This window comes from Dermacentor andersoni, chromosome 7 (assembly GCF_023375885.2).
Source record: "Dermacentor andersoni chromosome 7, qqDerAnde1_hic_scaffold, whole genome shotgun sequence".
Classification (NCBI taxonomy): domain Eukaryota; kingdom Metazoa; phylum Arthropoda; class Arachnida; order Ixodida; family Ixodidae; genus Dermacentor; species Dermacentor andersoni.
Genome location: NC_092820.1, coordinates 177,507,626 through 177,528,948, shown reverse-complemented (window position 1 = coordinate 177,528,948; position 21,323 = coordinate 177,507,626). Strand labels below are relative to the sequence as shown.

The 21,323-nt window shown below is 43.5% G+C and overlaps 1 protein-coding gene across 3 annotated transcripts in view; it reads right to left on the bottom strand.

The window, feature by feature from the left end:
• Positions 1 to 4,660: 4,660 nt before the first annotated feature.
• The window catches only part of LOC126533200 (L-asparaginase), a 90,130-nt gene continuing 73,467 nt past the window's right edge, over positions 4,661 to 21,323 (bottom strand). For all 3 annotated transcript variants that reach the window (XM_055071654.2, XM_055071653.2, XM_072289416.1), the window contains 2 exons: positions 19,685 to 19,784; positions 4,661 to 13,256 (listed from right to left, as the gene is read on the bottom strand). In XM_055071654.2, the coding sequence (XP_054927629.2) occupies positions 13,083 to 13,256; positions 19,685 to 19,784 (274 nt within the window). In that variant the 3' untranslated portion in view covers positions 4,661 to 13,082. The remainder of the gene's footprint in view (positions 13,257 to 19,684; positions 19,785 to 21,323) is intronic.

Sequence of the window (21,323 nt, the reverse complement as noted above, 5' to 3'; positions counted from 1 at the left end):
GTAGCCGTGCGTTCAGTCTCATTTATCCACGTACTGTACGACCAACATAGTTACTCCAAAGTTATCGTCCTCGCTAAATCGTGTTAAGTCTTCTCTTTGCGGAGTTGTTCCGCGGGTGGCTGACCCTAGCCAATTAGCTCGTCGGTGGTCGGAGCGACGCTCCGCCCGTGATGAGCGGTGGGTGAATCGAGTGGAAGCTATCCTACAAAAAACGCGGCCGTCCTGCAGCATTTCAGGAACTCGCCAACTCGGTAGGTCAACTCGCCATATGAACGGCTATGTTTTGCAACTTTAGAGGTGGTGTTACAAAGGGCACTTCCAAATTGGGCACTGCTACTTGTTTGCGTCGGGGCATGCACAAATGCAATCATTGCTAGTGCTGAAAGCATTCGCTGTTATCGTTCGGAAGCACGTTTATTGTTCGCAATGAATACAACAGTGGGTGAAACGGCGTCCGTAAATTACACTAATGAATGCTGGAAAAACGTTGCTCTATCGATGCAGACGTCGGTACCAGTAGCCAATATAAACTGCCTGGTTTTGTTACAGAAGTAATAAAGCAGTTTCACAAACACTGGGTAAAAGTCATGTTATTCTTTCTGTCATTACCCTGCATGCCAATAAAAACGCACATCATTGCCATGTCTGTACCTGCAATTAATTACATAGCGCTAATTTAAACTTTTCTACTTGGCAAATAAAGTTTGCAATTCAGCATCATTTTTTACAAGTGCTTGCTAACACACACACTCAATGTGTTTCTACTATATCTGCAACTGATTTTTAAGGTTGAGTTTGGTGCTAGCAATGCAGTATTTACGTTTTCTCCCTGGTTGAGCCTTCTTGAAAGGTGTGGTTCCTTTTACCATTCTTTTTGCATGTGCTGTAGGTCCTTATGAACGCTTCACAATTTATGAACTTGTGCATCCAGTGTTTTGGATTTTCAGTATGGTGAACTACCAACAACATTTTGTTAATGCCCATGCATTGCTACCGATACCTCAACACAACACAATGCCGTGGCCGTGAAAAACATTTCGAGTGATGAATAACCGTTCATAATATACGTTTCATCGCAGTCTCATTTACAAGTGCTGTCCTCTGCAAAAGCAGCCAGTATGAATGTGCAACCAGCATGGGAATGATGAATAGTAGATGGAATTCTCCTTGCGAGTTTGCTCCAGGCTTCCTAGTAATTCTTGTTATACTATCCCAACACTCTCACTACAAATTTGTCAGATGGCAATGGCTTCAGCTCTGAACACTATGACGGCTGTATTTAGAACACTGTATAAGAGACATAATTTAAAATACCAAAAATAAGCCCATAGTAAGTGTTACTGCAAGCAAATTGCCCACAGTAGCCTTAAAATTACCACCCAAGATGAACGACACTTTCACAAATTGTTTTACTCACTAGATCGAGAATTTCATGACAAAAACAACTGCAATTGACACCATAACTTACCCTTAGCCCCGAGGAGAAAGATCAATTAGACGAACTCTTACAGTAAGCACAGAGTCAACCTCTGAACACAGCTACAACCAAACTTGAAGCCCTGAGAGTCCACAATAAGGCTGAAGAAATAATAGGCGCCCACGTAACAAGTCCAGTAGATAGGTTAGCCCCTACATCAATGGGCAGGCACATGCTCTAACACCTAGGATACTCCCACATGGGAAAGCTGCCACAAACAAATGGCCATCATGAATTTCAATGGAAGGTCGCACTTGAAAGATTCCATGCACCTCCCAAAGCGCCACACAGGATGCAACAGGGCAAGAGCAGGACGTCTCCAGGAACGATATCGCATAATATACCAGATATACAGCGGAATGATGACCAGCGTAGTGCAGGAGGTAACGGAGGGGATGGCCATCACCCTTGTCTCCAGTAAAGTTCAGCAATTCACATATCCTTACTGACTTGCAAGCAGCCTGCTGCAGTTACAGTAGAGGCAGAATATCCTCTATCGCGCGCTGCATCTTCGAAGACAATGACCAAATACCCAACGTCGTCACCTTGTGGACGCCAGGCAACGAGTCCCTCCAGGAAATCGTCATGCACACGCCGTAGCCCAAGCTCATGCCATCTGAGCACCGCAGGAAGAGTGCTCCAGACCATCTTCCAAGCCAGTGCCCCTACAGTATAACACCGCCAACTCAATCCAACCTACCTGTCACCGCACCAGACCCAAGAAAAAGCAGTGGCATGGAGACAACTATATACAAACGTAACACATATCCCCACACGCCATACACCCCACACTTTAATGCCCTTTATGCAACGAGCACGATTCCCTGATTCATGGGCTAACCCCAACAGTAAAGCAGCACCCAGGCAGTGGGAGGGTGTGCCTTGGACCTGAACAATAGAGGCCAAAAACGCAGAGAATACCACAACACTGAGGGCCTCTCTTCGTCCAGGCTGAAAACATCCACTGAAGCTCTGGTTTAATGTTCTTTTACCTCAAATGAACCTTAACGCTCCTTTGTTGACACACACAATGCTTTCAATTATTATTTTTTTTTTTTTTTGAAGCTGCTTAATTCAGAGAAGGCTTGCCTTTTGGCTTTAGAGTAATACAGCTAGGACTGGCTCATGAAACATGGGCCATTAATGTTGAAAGTGTATCTATGTTTTATATTCACACTGCCATGCACCACTGCAAGGCAGCTTCATTGTGTCATTCACTGATGACAACCAGGTCTGTCTTATTTATTTATTTATTTATTTATTTATTTATTGATAGTGTCAGCCCATGACGGGCTAGTACAGGAGTGGATGTAACATGCATAAACAGAGAAGTGCATTAGTGCGATTGAACATTGCACTAAAAAGAACAAAAAGAAAATGAAGTAGCACTGCTGATATGAAACACATTAACAATATAATTACAGAGCACATTTGACTTATTATATCACAATATTACTACAGAACATGAGTGTGCATCAGGGTACATAAGGCAATGTATTGCTTTCAAGAATGCATTAACTGATTTTATTTGGACAATTGAGTCAAGCAAAGAGTTCCACTGCTGAATTGCCCTGGGAAAAAAACTATACCTGAAGCAGTCATTGTGCACTGTGGAAGGAGGTATATACATACTGTGTCTTTGCCGTGATGTTTCCTGTGTCTTGATTTGGATTTGTCTTGTCTATCTTATTTTGACATGGTTATGAATTACTAAGAACAGGAATTTAAGCTTTTCATACTCTGTACGTTTTTGCAGAGGAGGAAGCTTTGCAAGTTTATATAATTCAGTCGAAGAGTGAAAACGGCGGTATTTATTGAATATAAACCTAGAAGTAAGGCACTGGGCCTTCTCTAGTTTTAGAGAAGGCCCAGTGGATCCTTTGGGTGTAAGGATCCCATACTATTTTTGCATACTCAATTATCGGTCTCAGCAAGGTTTTGTAAGCTAAAATTTTAATTTCAGGGGAGGCACAGTGCAGGTTATGTCTCAGCCCCCACAATACTTCGTTAGCTTTTGCACAAAGTTCATTTACATGAAGATTCCAACGCAAGTCAGGTGTAAATATAAGACCTAGGTATTTATGTTGTTTAACTCGAGCAAGCTCATGACCGTTGATACTGTACGAGAAATTTAAAATACTTTTTTCTAGAGATGGATATAAAAACCGATTTAGTTGGGTTAAGCTGCATTTGCCACCGATCACACCCGTTCTTAATTTTCTGTAAGTTAAGATTAAGGTCGGCCTGATCACCTGCTGACTCTATTCTTTTGTGCAATATGCAGTTGTCGGCAAACATTCTTATTTGGGTAGTGATGTCATTTGGTAGATCATTTATGAAAACTAGGAATAAAAGGGGCCCTAAGACACTACCCTGGGGTAACCCAGATACCACAGGAGATAAACTAGATTGCTGATGTCCCAATTGAACATATTGTTCTCTATGTTCAAGGTAGGAAGTAAACCATCATGTAAGGGAAGAATTTTTGAAAGTAACACTGATTTAAAGTAAAAGCTTTTTGTGGGACACCTTGTCAAAGGCCTTTGCAAAGTCTAAGAATATTATATCAGTTTGGCCGAGGGCATTAATTGTGCTAGAAAGGTCATGCACAAGTTCAATAAGCTGAGTGACGGTGGACAAACCTTTGCAAAAGCCATGTTGACCTGGAAAAATTAATTTATGTTCATCTAAATAGGCAAGCAGATGCTTTGACACAATGTGTTCCAGCATTTTAGAACAGGTGCTCGTGAGCAATATCGGTCGGTAGTTGCTAGTGCCAGAGGTTGGGCCACCTTTATGTATGGGCACAATTTTTTCGCGCTTCCAGGCAGTGGGAAACGAGCCACTAGAAATGGATGATTGAAATATTAAAAAACTTGGATGTCCATTCGGCATATCTATAAAGGAATTCGTTGGAGATTTTGTCAGGACCGGGACTTTTTTTTATATTAACTTGAAGTAACAGATGAAAACGCCCTCTTCTGTAATCTTGATATTCTGAATAGGAAGTCTGTCCGCATAATCATTGATGGTAGGCAAAATACCGTCATTGATGGTAAAAAGTGAGGAAAAGAAGGAGTTAAATGCCTCCGCTTGATCCTGGCTACTTTTGTCTGTGTCTGTTGTCTGTTTGAGCACATCTGCTCAAGCTTGACCAAGTGTGGATATCTACGACGCACAGTCTTGCTCTGAAACATATTTTATTGAACATCAGATAAGTCAAACTTCTGACAATCCAAAACAATAATTTGCACTTAGGATATATAATAGAAGGGTTTGCTGCATTTTTGAATGCTTAACATCTAGTATTAGCGTGTCATACAGGCACATTCTATGTCACTTTAGTGCACTTCACTGCTAGTCTCGTTCGCAGGCTGTTGCACGGAGAGGTTTGGTGACACTTGCTCCAGAACGCACCTGGCTACAAGTGCAATGGTCAAACTCGCTTCACTGCGTTAATGTGTGTAGCCTCAATGGCAGTGCTTCAAACTTAAATAAAATAGTAATCAGCGCATAAAAATTTTAATCTTCTCGCTTACGAATTTAGCCATTCTTTCTCTGCCAACGAAATCAGTGCCGTTTTTAGGTGCCGCTTCGCCACTGTCAAAACTTACATACACACAGCATATATATACTCAAGAGTTCGACGAAAGCTCGTCTGGTCAGGTAACATGATAGTGAAGAAATTGCGGTCACTGACCAAGTCAAGGTGAAAATAACACAGACATTGTCTCTACGTATCAAGCGGCGACAGGACCGTTTCTGTGTTATTTCCACCTTGACCTGGTCAGTGACTGCAATTTCTTCATCATACACACAGCATGTTGCTTGTATATTCAATGTAACATTGTGTGGTCTTTGCTCGTCAAAATTGATCGTGTTAATGTTATTTTGCACATACTGGCTAAAATGAGTATGTAATGCACTGGATCATTTACCGACTGACACTGCCATCAATTTCTAATGGCACTTTCTTGTCTAGCAGCATGCCGCGAAAGTGATGTTCGCTCAGAGTGTCACTAAATTTGCCCGTCTGATTCCAGTATAGTGCCCCAAGGCAGGAGAGTACCCAACCTTGAGGAATGACAAATTGAGGCACAACTCGCTGGAAGATGACAGCCCAAGAAGTGCCTGATCAAAGCTCACTCGTAGGCCTCCCATCTCCAGAGCTCTGTAGATGAGACTTGTGCTTTCTTTGCAGAACTTTGGAGATGTAGCTACGCAACATTAAGCCTAAAACATGACTAGGAGTCTGCGCTGACTGCACACCATTTGGGCTGTAAACTTAAGGTGCGAATTCTCAACAAAACCAATGGCCTAGTAAGAAAATAACATGTAGTACAACCAATGGTACAGGCTTAAAGGGACACTAAAGAGAAATACTGAATCGGTTTGGAAACTATTCTTTTAAAACTCGTTATTTTTTTCATAATAGGTCGATTATAAGAAAATGAAGGTCTAAATTTCGCACCATAACCTTGGTGCCAGTACATCTGTGTTGACGTCACAGATTTCACAGTATTTTTACGTGCAAGCACACATGGCTCGCCAGTGAAATTGGCGATGCAATGTTTGAAGATGTGAAGGAAGCGAGCACCGGAAGAGGAAGGCGCCTGAAGGTGAAGTGAATCGCGCACCAGGGAAAGTAAGAACTGCACTGATATGATAATGATGATTTATTGGCATTCCCTTTGAAAAGGGACAGGAACAAATTGTCTCCTAGACTGCTTGAGTTACTAAGGTATGCTATCAATGCTCTTCCTCCTAGCATTCTTGTATACATCTCTTCAATCTTCTCTATCTACCTTGTACCACTGCCTATGCCTGTAATGTATCTAGTCGTGTCAGCCCCTTCCCCGATTTCTTTTTTCCACGAATACTCTAAACATCATTTGCTTATCTCATCTGCTGACCGGTTGGTACTTCCACCTGCTTTAAATCCATGCACTTCCGGAAGTTGTACATCACGTACTGGTCTCGCTGGGTGAATCCCCTTGCATTTTAGTGGTCTCCAGATTTTTGCTGCTGCATACACATGCCTCATCTTATTACAAATGTGTGCTCCTGCATGTTTTTGTCTTTAGGCAACCAGCTCGAGCCTCAAAAGGCAAGGCACTACCCTTCATGTTATCGTGGATTTTCCCTCGTAACTTCTTTTTCCTCATTCTTGTAAATATCTATGGTCTTCTTCGTTTCCATTCTTTGCATCCAATTCGCTATTTGTTTCTGTCAATTTATTTTTGATTACTCCTGGTTGTCTGTCTATACTTTCATTTACCCAGTACTTGGGTTACCAACTTTTTTTACCTCTTCCTCCATTCTGTGTCCACGCTTTTTAGGTATAAGTACTTGTCCATTTCAGCCACCCATTTATTTTGATCCATGTTCCCGAGTCTTTCTTCAGAAGTAATTTTGCTCTGCGCTTCCCAGACTTCAAGAGAGGCCTCCCCGTGGACTCCAAAAGCTGACCGGCCCACCAATCTTTGGTTAACTTGCCACCCCAACAATGTGTATAATTTTAGGCACAGAATGGCATTTGCAAATGTCAGTGCTGGCACCATGACTTCTGTCTAGATTCCCTGCACCATGTCATATGTATTGTGGCCCCAAAGTGCCCTATGTTTAATTATTACTGCATTCTGCTTCCCTTTTATGTTGAGAATGATGATGACTGTGTCGTGTACACAGTCGTACACAACCAAGAAGACCAGATAGAACTTCATAATTCACTGCAAACAATTTACTCTTGGTGCAACACTTGGGGCATGAAACTGAACACATGAAAAACACATGACATGTCTTTCACCAAATAAGAAACTCCCGCTTAACTTTACATATTCGATCAGAAGGTCGACAATCAACAAAAGCAACCAGGTAAAATACCTAGGCATTAAACTCACGCCTAACCTTAACTGGGAGCCTCATATTTCGACCATGTGTCAAAAAGCCATCGGCAAACTATCCCTTTTAAAAAGGAAACTGCGCGCAGCACCACCACACCTCAAACTAAATGCGTACAAAACACTAATAAGACCATGCCTAGAATACGCTGATTTAATATGGAGCCCTCATCAAAAATGCCTTATAAATAAAATAGAACGCATACAAAAATTAGCAATTAGATTTGTATATTCAGACTAAAAAAGGGAGTCCAGTATCTCGGGTCTGCTAGCAAGGGCAAACCTAAAATCCCTCTCGCAGAGAAGAGCAATTTCGCGACTAAAATTCATCTATCAATTATACCATGGTCATTTCCAGATAGCACATTCTCATTACCTGCAAGATCCTCCAAAACACTCAACAAGACTAAATCATTCCAAAACAATCCATCTTCCCCCAAGTCGTGTTAATGTTCACAAGCATTCCCTTTTTCCATCAGCTATTTCCCAGTGGAACAAGTTAACTAATGATATTGTGTGTTGCAATAACATCGACTCTTTTATTAACCGCATTCAGTGTATTGACTTGTCATCATGATTTTTTTTTTCATTGCATTTCTGTACCACTCCTGCACGGGCCGTGAAGGGCCTGCAGTATATTAAAAAGAGAGACAGAATATCTTGGTGGGTGCTTTACAAAGTCTTTCCTGGGTCATTTCACGCCAACTGTCCCACCCGTGGTGATCGAGAAAAATAATTTATCTAAATAATTACGCAAAAATTACACGTATATAAGCATTACTTGAACAGTATTTCCCCAAAATATTTTGAACGGAAAACAATTTCTGTCCCTTTGAGCGCCATTTCAATTTCACAAAATGATGGAAAACCAGGTACAAAAAGCAGTACAAAAAACAAATTCACCAAAAATCGACCGTTATGCGCATTACTTCAAAATTTGAGGTTGTGCATGTCTGAACTTTCACAAAATAACCATGTTTTTTACTCCTAGCACCGAGGTGAAAATGTGCAAATTCTAGCATTCTTGCAAAATTAAAAAAAAAAAAAATCAGGGGAGGGAGCCTGAAATTACTTTCATAGAACTGTCTCTAAAGCTTACTATCTTCTAAAATTTTATTTTCGCCTATGTGTTGCTCACAGGCTATAAAATAAAACCCTGAATTTGGCAAAATTGCTATTTTGGCCTATGTTTAGACGTTAGTAACACACTAAGGTGGTCCATAAAAAATAAGCAAAACAGCGGATATCATTGAAAGAAATAACACCTTTCGCCATGGAAATTTTAATAGAGGTCATTTGTGTTTTTATTGAGAAAAAAAATTTTTTAATTTGAGTCCCACCACGTTGCTGCCGGCATACAACGCTGGGCCCCCTCTCCAACCCCGCTCCCTGAGGAGCCTATCGCATGACGAATGACGGCATGCTTCCTTCCCGCTTTCCTCCCTTGCATTGGCCTGCCATCGTTGGCTCACCGTCGCACACCTTCACTTGCACACACAGCGTGCAGGGACAATGTTATTGCCGTTGTACTTTATACGGAACATCGCAGCAATGTCGATGGTAGAAATGTGCCTGGAGTGCCCATATACTTTTTTTTCATCAAGTTTAGACTTGATGTTATATGTATATGTACGTATGTATAAATATAATTTTTCTTTTTCCTTTCTGATTTACAATATACGCAAGTGCTATTTTCACTTGCTTGTCATTACTATTTGTAGATTTTTTGCTGCTCAACCTACCGATCATGCGTGATGTCGTTCAGTACGTGATGTCATTATCAATATGCTCTGTACAGCTTTTGCGGTTCAGCGAATATCCGTATTCTAAAATATATTGAAATTTTGCAATGCGTTTTTTTTTTTGTTGTTGTTGTTGAAATGCTCTGTACGGCTCGTGCGGATTGGGGAATATGTCTGTTGCAATGTATAGAATTCTTGTAATGATTTTTGCTGTTAATCTTTTTGTCCATCTGTATATCGCACTGTCCACTCCTGCTCAAGGCCTAAGACTAAGGCTGGCAGTATCCTGTAAATAAATAAATAAATAAATAATTGCTACAGAAATGGCACCCATACACTTGCGCGTAACCTGCATTTGTGAAGTGAAATGTCACTTTAATTTTTTTCATATTTGGGCCATTGTGGCTTGGTAAAAGGTCTTAAACTTGTGTAGCCTGTGGCTCCTTCAGAATGCTATGCAGTTGGCCTTTATCAATCAAGTTAACTAATCCCAAGCAGACAACATCAAAACCTGTGACATCGAGGCGAGCTCGTTTCAAGACGCAACCAATCTTTCGTTTGTTTCTTTTCCAACTTCTTCTCAGGGTGACGAAGGGGTCTTCTTTGGCATAGTAGAAGTTGCCAATACAGGTGAAATCATTTTTCTCTTTAACGTGCCTTTGAAACATGAGTTTCTGATCTTAAGTGCAATCTGTGCTGATCCATCTGAATTGATCATTAATGAGGAAAAGCAGTGCTAAACGAAGAAATGAAGGAAAGACAGGTGCACATAGACATAAAAAAACAATTCGTAAGCAAAGGGTTATTAAGGAACTGGCATACATTTGCTGCGAGATCGAGCTACAGGTGGCAGCACCATTGCTGTGTTAGCGTGGATAGGCAGTTGGTGGCATGCATTGACATGGCGGTGCTTTGCTGTGAATGATATGGCCCGATTTTGTAATAACGAAGCATGCTCACTGCAATGAACTGATTGTAGACTGCCCTCCAATGCTGCATTTTTGCACGAAATGCGCCGAATTGAAAGAAGTAGAAACTGCCATTCAACGGAGCACTGGCACTCAGCCAAGAAACCTGTGCATTTGGCACCTGCTTTGTGTGCATTTTGCTGGAATTCCATCTGCTCTGCTAAAATTGTTGGGCAACTTCATTATTACGGCATTCTCTGCTAATCTTGAACTGGTTATAAAAATTTGGTATCGCTGTACAATGAAGTTAATGTAGCAAAGATGCTGCAAAAGACAAATGGTTAATGAGTTTAATTAAACAAACTAGGCCACTGTGAGTGACAGCACTTCAGCAGAACTGTTAGGTTGCTTCCCACGAAATTTTTAGCGCATAACACCGAAAATACACAACTTCAGAATAGGGCTGTCCTTGCACAGGTTATGTGCAAAGGTTGTAATTATTTGAGAGGCTGAATCATTATGTTCTTGTTTTATTTCAGCTAATAAGGGCCAATGTTTCCTGTCCAGCTAACAACTTCACTGAAAAAGATAAAGGAAATTATATTAAGTGCGTTTCAACTCAGCATCTAGAAACTGCTGATCCTCATTATTAGCCAACTTTAGCCCTCTTGTAGCAGAGAGTCAAAACACAAAGGCCCATGATTTATTTGCGAGACAAAATAAACTTGCCCTCATGGCATCAGAACCACCCACTAAAAGAACACCTCAGGCCACCACGTAACAAGTGAAAGTAATGCAATTATCCCAACTATCATGATGCAGTTATATAAAGTGTATGACGTGATAATGAGTGCTTGCTAACGAAATTTTGTTGTTGTTTACTGCAGAGTGATATCCACACCACCTCGTTCATGCCAGAGCGATCAACACATCGTGACAAGTTGCTAAGGCCCGGCATTAATGTATCGCTGCAACCACTTGAGTTCTTTAAACGAAGTAAACTGCATTCTGTGGTTTATACGAAGCACAAAGCAACAATAAAATTAGCACAAACGTTGCGAAAGGAGGTTGTGACAGTCACACATTGCGCACCCAATATGCGCAGTCACTTATCTCACTACAGCGCAATGACGCAAGGCTAAATGCTTCCGTACATTGTAAAAAAAATGAAGACTAGCTTTTATGGCCTGCTACAACCACGAAAGAAATGGTCTTGAAAATATGCATGCCCTATTCATACATGTAAACACATAGAGTGTATCAGACAGTGGTGTAATCCACACCATCCATGGTTCAGCCAGTGCACGCCATGCGGCGACTTTGCTCTATCTCGGAACCAATAGTATATGGACTACTTAGCACTTAGGTACAGTCCCAGCGGGAAAATATTAGCACAAGTGACTGGTGGCCGGAGCAGCAAAATCGTGATGCGCGGCGCTGTTGTTCCCGAGCGCGGCAATAGCGAGAGTGCCAAGCATATTCCATTTTCCAAAGCAGGGGTAGCCGGCAGAAACCGACTCATCTAATAGCCCACATTTTCAGAGCCATCACATGCCTCATTTGAACGCCAAGCCATGCATCGACGATACTGCACAAGGCTGTGGTAAAGAAACTACCATCGCTGATAATGACCGTGCATGAAGAATAAATAAATGGGCTCGCGTGCAGAGCCTCTTTGGTGCATAGTTTGGTGGTGGAAAAATGAGGCACACAATAGCATGCCTCGTTTTTTAGCCTCGTGCACTATCATCGGTGCATGGCTCGGCCGAAAAATGAGGCAACTGATAGCTTTCAAAATGTGGGCTATTAGATGAGTCGGCTTCTGTTGCTTTGAAGAATGGAAGGCGGCAGGCACTCTCGTTACAGGTACGCTCGGGAACAACAGCCCCGCGTGTTACAATTTTGTCACTTCGGCCACCAGTCACTTGTGCTAATCTTTTTTGGTTGGGACTGCACAACAATGAAGATTACAATATTGCAGAACAAACAAATACGAAATATGTCAAAGCACCACTGTGAAATTGCAAAATCAGTACTTATTACAATCGGTAATGTAATCAAATTATGTCTACCATAAGTGAAACCGCCACTGTGCTTTTCCTCTTTGTAAGAATCTCTCCCTTCATCCAGAACAATGAATGCCTCACTGGCATGCTTCCAGATGGGTTCTTATGAAGAAAAAAAAACAGATACACATGTATCTGGCAATACACATGTAGTGTGTTCATTAGATGGTGTGTTGACCAAACTCCCCTGCAGTTAAGTTGGTGCTTTCATAACGCTTCACTGCTAGTATACATTTATTCTTTGCTGCTGTACCCAAATGATGAAAGCCCAAGTCGTCTTCCATCCAAATAAAAATAAAGTAAACCTTCAGTAGTGGTTTGATGCAAAGCGAGGCATTGAGATCACATGGAAGCTTTAAGTGTGTGATCAGTGTTAGAGGCTGTATTGGATAATTTGTACAAAGACGTAATGCATGCTTAATACTTGTGAACTACAGTATATCACGCATTCACTGAGGCAGTTGATAGAACACGCAACACAGTCATACAATCGTGCATCAAAGCACCCTGGCACATACAGCATGCCAGCTGGAGCAGTCAACTCCACATCACTTTTGCATCATCAACACATTGCCACTGAATCAAGCAAATCTGAGTACAGAACAGTCACTCCAACATTTCATGTACAGTCATAAAACCTTAACAATATTAACAGCGTGCTCACTTACGAAGCCATAAATTCACTCTAGTACTGGAAGCCTTGGTAGAACCACAAAGTACCACATAGCTTTGTAAAATACTACGTATACAGCGCAAGTGCACATCCAAGAGCACAAACATTTGCACTGGCTACAGGAGAGAGGCTACTAAACTATAGCTTAACGTGGGATTGCCTCATGTGTCCCCTGGATGTAAGCTTTGGAAGCTAGTCTAACATAAAACCCTGTACACTGCATGCTGAAGTAAGTGCTACCAAAGCACCAGGATCGTACAATAGATGGTCGTGGGTGAAGTGTCAGCAGGGATTGGCTCTAACAAGGGAAATCCGTCTAGTGGGTCCCGTTTGTTGTCAGCACGATGCTCTCAAAGAGATGAACCAGCTTCACGTGGCCAAGAACTCGAGCGACTTCTTCAGGGGAGTGGTTGTAGATGTCCTTTGTCTCGGGGCGAATCTTGTGTTCCAGCAAGAACCTGACAACTGCTTCCTGCCCGGCTTCGCAAGCCTTCAGAAGAAAAGAAAAAAAAAGAAGTCATTGCAAAGAAAATTGGGTGTCATGCATTACAGGGCAGACAGATCACATAGCTGTGCCTACCAACTTTTGTTGCTCAATGAGCACAGCGCGATAGCCCTTCGGCTTGTTAAGCAAGATTGTATGATCTGAGAAAACCACAGCCAATAAAACCGTACAATAAATACAGTTAAACCTCGATATAACAAACTTCAAAATATTCTCGATATGACCAAGTATTTAACTTCTTATCATTTCTTGTCCACAGAACCTCAATATAACGAAGTGTGTTTATGCACGATTTCAATGTAACGGATTTTCACTGCCACTACGAAGTAAAACCGAGATACCAATGGAAAGTTCCGCGAACACAGATGATGAAGTGGTTGGATTACAAGCAGCTGCTTCAGAACACACCTCTCTAATCGTGCGCCACGTGACCAAGCACAATCGCCAAAGTGGGGCAGCGTCATGTTCCGTATAAAGCCCAAGTGCGATAAGATCCTATCAAGCCCCATACACCGTATGCTTTAAGTGCAAGCGAAAGCCTGTCAGGGTGTTCCAAGATGGATGATGGTTTGACGAGTGCTGTCCTCCCATGCGAGCAAGGGAAAATGGAGAGAAGGAAACGAACTGCAGTGCACGCGAAGTGAGGAGGGGAGGAAGGGGCAGGTTGGCGTGCTTCTCCTTCTTTAGCATGGCTGTGGCTGCCCACAGCTGTCGGAGTGACTGAGCACATACACAGCCTGCGCGCCCTATTTTAGCGGTAATCTGCCACGTGTGCAGAGTGGCCGTGCTGAGATGGTGTGACATCATGTACTCATCCTGTCTGTTTCTAGTCTCTGTCTGTGTCATTTCGCACTACAATCCAAGAATATGTCCACTTCCCGCACGTTTAGTTCTAGAGGTTGCATAATCTCAAGTTTCGGAGACACGTTGAAGTGAGAGGCAGACGAAGCATTCGCTCCCTGTTGCTGACACTTTCTATGATAGCGTTGTACCACTGCGGGCGACACTAAGCCTCGAAGGCAGAGTGAACGCGAAAGCGTGGCTGGCTTTGCTTTGTACTGCCAATGCGAAGATATCATTGACACAGCTTGGATTTTTAAGGGGCTCATCGCACGATAGCCTTGAAGAAAACATGATGTTTAGTCAAGTGGTAAAAAAAAAAAAGATGACCTTGGAGGGATCGGCAGGTGGAAAAGGGAAAGAGGCAGAAAGACAGGTGTTGCGTCGCCGACTTTGTGCGCCGGTGGCGACAGTTGACTGCGAAGCAAGAGAGATGGTGAGGGAGGATGCTCGCCTGGGGCCTAATGGATTGCGCAGTAAGCCACGGAAGTACACTACAGCCGAGCATGCTCGCCAAGCAAGAAACGAGGTGCGACATGTGAAGCGGCGGGCGCAAGGTGTTCGACCACGAGTGCTGCTTACCCCTGCTGAGAGGATGTAATGTAGTTCTGTACGGCTTGTGTTACAGATTTGCACAGTAAAAGCTCGTTAAATTGAACTCCACGGGGATGCTACAAAAAATAAATTATACAAAATTCGATCTAACAAAAGTGAGAAGAAATAGCTAAGTTAAGGCGCTTATAGACCGACGAGGCGTGAGTATGCACGCACCAACGCTACATCACGTTGGCATGAACAACGTCTATACTTTGAAGCACTGGCGCAGCCAGCATAACCGGATGCGGCCAACGCGGCCCGACATCGAGATGGCTCTTGCTCCATCCGCACGTTCGTCGCGCCGACTGTTCCATCCGTGCGTTCAGTTTTTGCGCGTTCGTCGCGCTGACTGGCGTGCAGAAAAATAAATTTAGCAGTTTCGCCCGAAAAGCAAAGTATCGATTGCAATAGCGAATTAGTAGACAGCTATACAAAGCAAGGATAGTAGTTTTATCGGCCTTATAAACTTGTAAACGTGCGCTTACTAACTAAATTAACAAGTACGGTGCCATGCGTGTACTAGTAAACATGAACACATCTTGCTCGATGACTGCGGAAACTTGTTGAAAAATGCTGCAGTGAAAAATCACGGTAGTAGCAGCGAGCGAATTGACCTTCGTACAGCTCTTGCTTAATGCAAACGAAATGTAGAAAGTACATCGCATACGAAGCTACCAGCACTACGCACACTCTGCAAACGTCACAGATCGCTTTGAAAATGAGGCCCACGTTGGCGTGCACTCTGGCGACATCACAGATCAATTTCAAGATATGGCACCCGCATGGCCGCACCGTAAGCAGCAGCCGCCAGAGAAAAACGACGCCCCCCACGCCCTCTGCCTCACCCCCGTGCCTCGTGTGCGCGACAGGAGAGGGCGCGCATCCGCCCCGCCTTCATCGCTTGAGCACGCGAGATTGAGCCGCGTTCGCCAGCTGACCCTCGCATGGTTTCTCTCGCACATACAGCATACGGCACACAGCAATGATTCTATCACCATTGAGCTTTATATGGAACCTCCCGGGAGAGAAGCGACCTGCAACAGAGGCGTTGGCCATGCCATGGCCAGGCACAGACATGTCTCTCTCCAGTCAGGCCTCAACAAAGGGCAGGAGATGGAAAAAGCAAAGCTGCGCGGCCCGCGCAGTGACGCCAGCATCACCAACGTGCTCCTAGCACTCTCCCCATCCGTGATGGTGCGGAGTTCGAATTATCGGTGGCGGTGCGGATTTCAGTGTGAATTAGCAGCATGTGTTGCATATTGCTTTCAATACGCTGTTATATGGACCGCGGCAGCTACTTTGAATTATCCGAAATTTCGAATTAACGGGTTGTGAATTAATGAGCTTTTAGTGTAACACTTACTGGCGACAAGCATGCTGCACCTTTAGGTAGTGCATTAAGTGCTTGCATGTGTCATCGAGGAGGTCGATCTAAAGCACCACACGTGTACTTCACACTGCAGCTCGTTATGTCTTGAAGAAGTGTGACCCCTCCGATCATACAACTTGATGCATTACCATGTGTGCAGCAGGCTTTCACCTTCATGTGTTACAGGAGTGCAACATGCTGCCAAACTTTTTTTTGTAGTACGAGTTCTTTTCGGAAAATTTTCCAACCCCTTCTTCTATGAAAAATTTATCGGCGAATGTACTTATAAAAAAATGATTTTTTTTAAATCTGAGTTTTTCACAATTGCCTGAAAATTCGGAAAATCTTGCGGCTTTTTATGTGTAAGAAAAAGCTATCAGCGACTATACTTATTGGTAGAAAACAGCTAATTTCAATATAACAATTTCTATATAACAAAGCAAACTACCAATTAATTTCGTTACACTATCGAGGTTTAACTGTACGTTGTTCTAGCGAAGGGTTTGATGGAGAACCATCTGGCCAGGTAAAGTGATAGTACAGCAACGATATATCTTGTCACTGACCAACACAACGACAAATTTGAAGTTTTGGTGGCCATACGGGAACCTTGCTTGTAAAACAAATGCGGAAAATGGTCATCGCTGGAACTTATGCACTCTTGAATATGTGACCAAGCGACTTCTTATAGATAGGGTGAAGAATGCCATCCATTCTGTTAAGTAGTTTGAATGATGAGCGATTCTAGATGGTGTCACGATGACACATTTCGGTCAGTCACCAAGGTGCTTGCTCCGTCCCAATCAATGGTGTGCCCAGACGCCTGCTTTGTAAACGAGGTTTCCGTACAGGCACAGAAAGATCGCGTTCTTCATTGTGTTGGTAAGTGACAATACGTTGTCCACAGGCTAGAAATCCAAATGCCAGGCTTGTGAAATACTGAGCCTTTTTTCACATCTCATGGTCCACAATCTTTTGCAGCTGACTGTGCATTTAAGCAAGAGAATAAGGCAAGAGAAAGTGTCTTGGCTGAGCTTTTCACACCATGCTTCATAAGTGGGAACTTTGCCAGCAAACCAACAACATAGTGTGGTACTGAGTGTGCTAAAGGCCATGTGCACATGTTAAATCATTCCATTCGCTCAGCACCAGATGTGCGTAGGCAAGTGAGAGAGCCGTTACATGATGCGCACACTTGACTGGTGACATGAAGACTGCTCTTTTTAAAGAAAGTGGACTACAGTCAAACCCACTTTTAATGATACTGGTTTTAACAATATTGTCATGTGGTAGTGACGTATAAAGAACACAGTAGCAATATTGTGAAAGATGAAACTAACTTTTATTGGGCGAACCTGTGCCCACAAAAACAGGTTACATTTAAAGAACAGCGACAACGGCAAACACAGTCGGCCATAGTCAAAATATGATCAGTGGGACATGCGCATCGGCTTTTATACATCAGTCGTCGAATGTTCCAGACTAATCGCTGGGACCCACGTGTCTTCCACAAAGTTCTACACCATTCGCATTACGCAATCAAATCAGATAGCACAAGGTTTGGTAAAAACAGACAGTGGATAGAACCATCGATAACTTTAGAGAGACTTCTGATACATGCAGGCACATCCTGCGCTGTGCGATAACATTTGTTAGGCGGTGAAACGTGGTCGCCCGATAGAGATATACAAGTACACGTGTTAATACCCCCCTCTTACAAAGCATCGACCCGATGCTGCAAACAAGCGAAAGTAATAAACAAAAACACCCGTAGCAAAGAAACAACAAACTAAGGATGTTCGTCAGCGTGCGTAAAAGGGCTTAAGATGCACCACGTGGACCACTTCAGATCGTGCACGGCGCCGCTGTGAATGCAAAATACCGTCCGGCATGACCTCATAGTCCAGTGCGCCAATGCGTCGGATGACTTTGTAGGGTCCGAAATAGCGTTGCAATAGTTTCTTACTGAACCCTCGTCGGCGTATCGGGGTCCAAACCCAAACATGCTCGCCGGGCTGGTACTCGACGTAGCGTCGTTGGAGGTCGTAGTGTCTGCTGTCGGTACGCTGCTGGTTTTTGATCCGTAGGCGGGCGAGCTGTCAGGCTTCTTCAGCATGCGCCAAGATTCTCTTCGCCGGTGACGTGCGGCAGCGTGGCGTGGACAGTCGTCATTGGGTTCCTGCCGTAAACCAGCTTGAACGGAGTGATCTGTGTTGTTTCTTGCACCACCGTGTTGTAAGCAAAGGTTACGTATGGCAGAACCGCATCCCATGTCTTGTGCTCGATGTCGACGTACATTGCTAGCATGTCGGCGAGGGTCTTATTCAGGCGCTCTGCAAGACCATTCGTCTGTGAGTGGTAGGCAGTTGTCCTCCTGCGCCTTGTCTGACTGTACTGCAGAATTGCTTGGGTGAGCTCCGCTGTAAAGGCCGTTTCTCTGTCAGTGATGAGGACTTCTGGGGCGCCATGTCACAGCAGGATGTTCTTGACGAAGAATTTCACCACTTCGGCTGCACTACCTTTTGGCAGAGGTCTCGTTTCCGCGAAGCGGGTAAGGTAGTTCGTCGCCACGACTATCCTCTTATTTTTGGTTGTTGACGTCAGAAAGGGTCCTAACAAATCCATCCCGATCTGCTGAAATGGTCGTCTAGAAGGCTCAATCGGCTTTAGTAATCTCGCTGGCCTTGTCGCTGGTGTCTTGCGTTGCCGACAATCTTGGCATGTCTTGACGTAACGGGAAACATTGGTCGTCTTCTGGATTTTTCAAGCTGACAGGCTTCTGCGGCAACTTTCTTGCATATTTAAAAGGCCCGTTTTGGGGAAAAAGCGATGCCTCGGCGATGCTCGCATATCGCTTACTACCCGTGACCCCTCTTTGAAGTTCTTATAACAGTGCCATTCTTTAACGGGGACAGCCACAGCTTGTTACACGCGATCGGAGCGCCCAGGCAGTAGTTAAACGAGTGAACACAATTGGCAGGCGGATGGAGGAAGGTGGTGGGGAGGGACACTGGCATCCCTGCCATTATTGTTTTCTCACATCACCTCTGGCATCCCCCTATTTTGATGTTTTCATGCAACCCAGTTATAACAATTATTGGTTATAAGAATGTAATTTTCATGGCACTTGAATATTGTTATAAGTGTGCTTGACCGAACATACTACAATACTTGACAAATGGGGCTCACAGTTTGGATTGCAATTCTATATTTTACCCAACTCTGTGGTTTTAAATATAGAAAGGACTCGCAACTTGCAAATGAAGTCTTAGTTAGTCATTTTTTCTTCTTCATGCCCGTTACGACATTTAGTTGAGTTATTCCTACAACGCTATCATGCATGTGCATGGTAGATGAAAACACAATTTGTAGGAGAAAGTGCTTCTGCTACAATTAAATCACAAGTGATCCTTAGTAAACTGCAGCGTTCGATCACTCAAGCAAGACGACTCACAAATGCTGAGGGATAAAGACATTCTTTATTTGTGTTGCCTGTTTATTACAGAAACGTTAAGGAGAATTTTCACATCCGAACGCCCTGAACAAAGAAAAGGTCAGAATGTTGCATGCACGCGTGAGCATAAGCTCTTTCACACTGCACACTCACAGCATGAAGGCATGTGCGTCCCGTTGCATCGCTCTCGTAGAAGCTGGCGCCAGCAAGTCTGTAGGACTCCAGCCGCTTCACATTTCCGTTCCTGGCGGCTCTGGAAGGACAACGAACATTTGATGTTTCAACTCTTCAGATGAACTGTTTACTAAGAGAACCTGTCAGTCACAACTTTACATTAAACTAGAAGAAACGTCAAAGTATACTGGCTTTACTAATAATATCATAAGAAGCCAACAAACACTGACACCAAAGACAACATAGGGGAAATTACTTGTGCTTAATAAATGAAATAAGGAAACGTTAAATTAATGGAAATGAAAGTGGATGAGTAAACAACTTGCTGCAGGTGGGGAACAATCCCACAACCTTCGCATTTTGCATGCGATGCTCTACCAATTGAACTACCGTGGCGCCGCTTCCCCGTCCACTTTCCTGGGTATTTATATTTCCTTGTAGAACCCTGGCGGTGTTAGCCAGCGCCACTACTCGCAGACCTTGGCGGTGGACGTGGAACATTCTTTCTGCCGCAAGCGTCACGAGAACTTAGGTAATGGAAATTAAAGTGGATGAAAAAACAACTTGCTGCAGGAGGGGAAGGATCCCACGACCTTCATAGCTCGCTATTACAAATAAAAATTGGGCCATTCGGTTAACCCCCTTTCTTCTGGCTTTACTAATAGTATGCTGTATCACCTAACAGTAGATCCACAGCTCAACAAACAAAGTCAGTATGTATAACTATGAATTACATGGCATCTCTGCTCAGACTACCCTTTGAGGGTCACTGCCATACATGTACATCTTGATCCGAGTTTTTCAGCACGAATAAGACTGGACACAAGAAGACACGCTGTGTGTGTCCCGTTTGTCCAAGCTAAAGAAACTTGGATCAAGACGCCGTACCAACAAGCCCACATTGCTGGCACATATCCCAAATAGTCATGGCAGCACACGTGTGGCAACGACCAAAGGTCCAAAACCAATTGCTCACTTCGCTACACAGTGGTGGCTGCCACTGTGTCACGAGGATGGCGATGACGGTTTGTTGGTGGATCATCGTGGAACAGCATGAAGTGTAGCGCAGCATGAACAAAGACAAAGCTTGTGTCCTTGCTGTTGCTGCGCTACACTTAATGCCATTCCATTACAGCCACATGCTCACGACCATGCCTGCACACTTAATATTTGGCGTTCTCGCAGCTGTCATTTCGAGTTGTTAAGGGCAAAGAGAAAACTGCTTTCCATCTTGTTTTCTTAAAGCATTACTGCGAGCTGCTTGCCCGCATGGCTCTTCCGTAGGCATCACGAGTTCACTTTGTTCACGGGCAGGTACTCGCAAACCGGTGATTGTGCAAGTCTTGCAATGCGCATGAGAACTGATGACAATTTCTCACCCACTTCCCTTTTGGATGATTCCACACAAAGTGATCCAGCACTGTTCTTTTACTTCAAATTTGGCTGAAAAAGTTCTCAAATATTCATGACAGTGCAAAACACCATTAACTGCTTATTTTTGTAAAAACCTTTTTTTGCTCAAGATCTGAAGACGTGGCTTATCTCTGTTACCATGTGAAAAAAGTCAATTTTTATTGTGAAACTGAATAATATATAAGTAGTTGTGGTGTAATAAAGG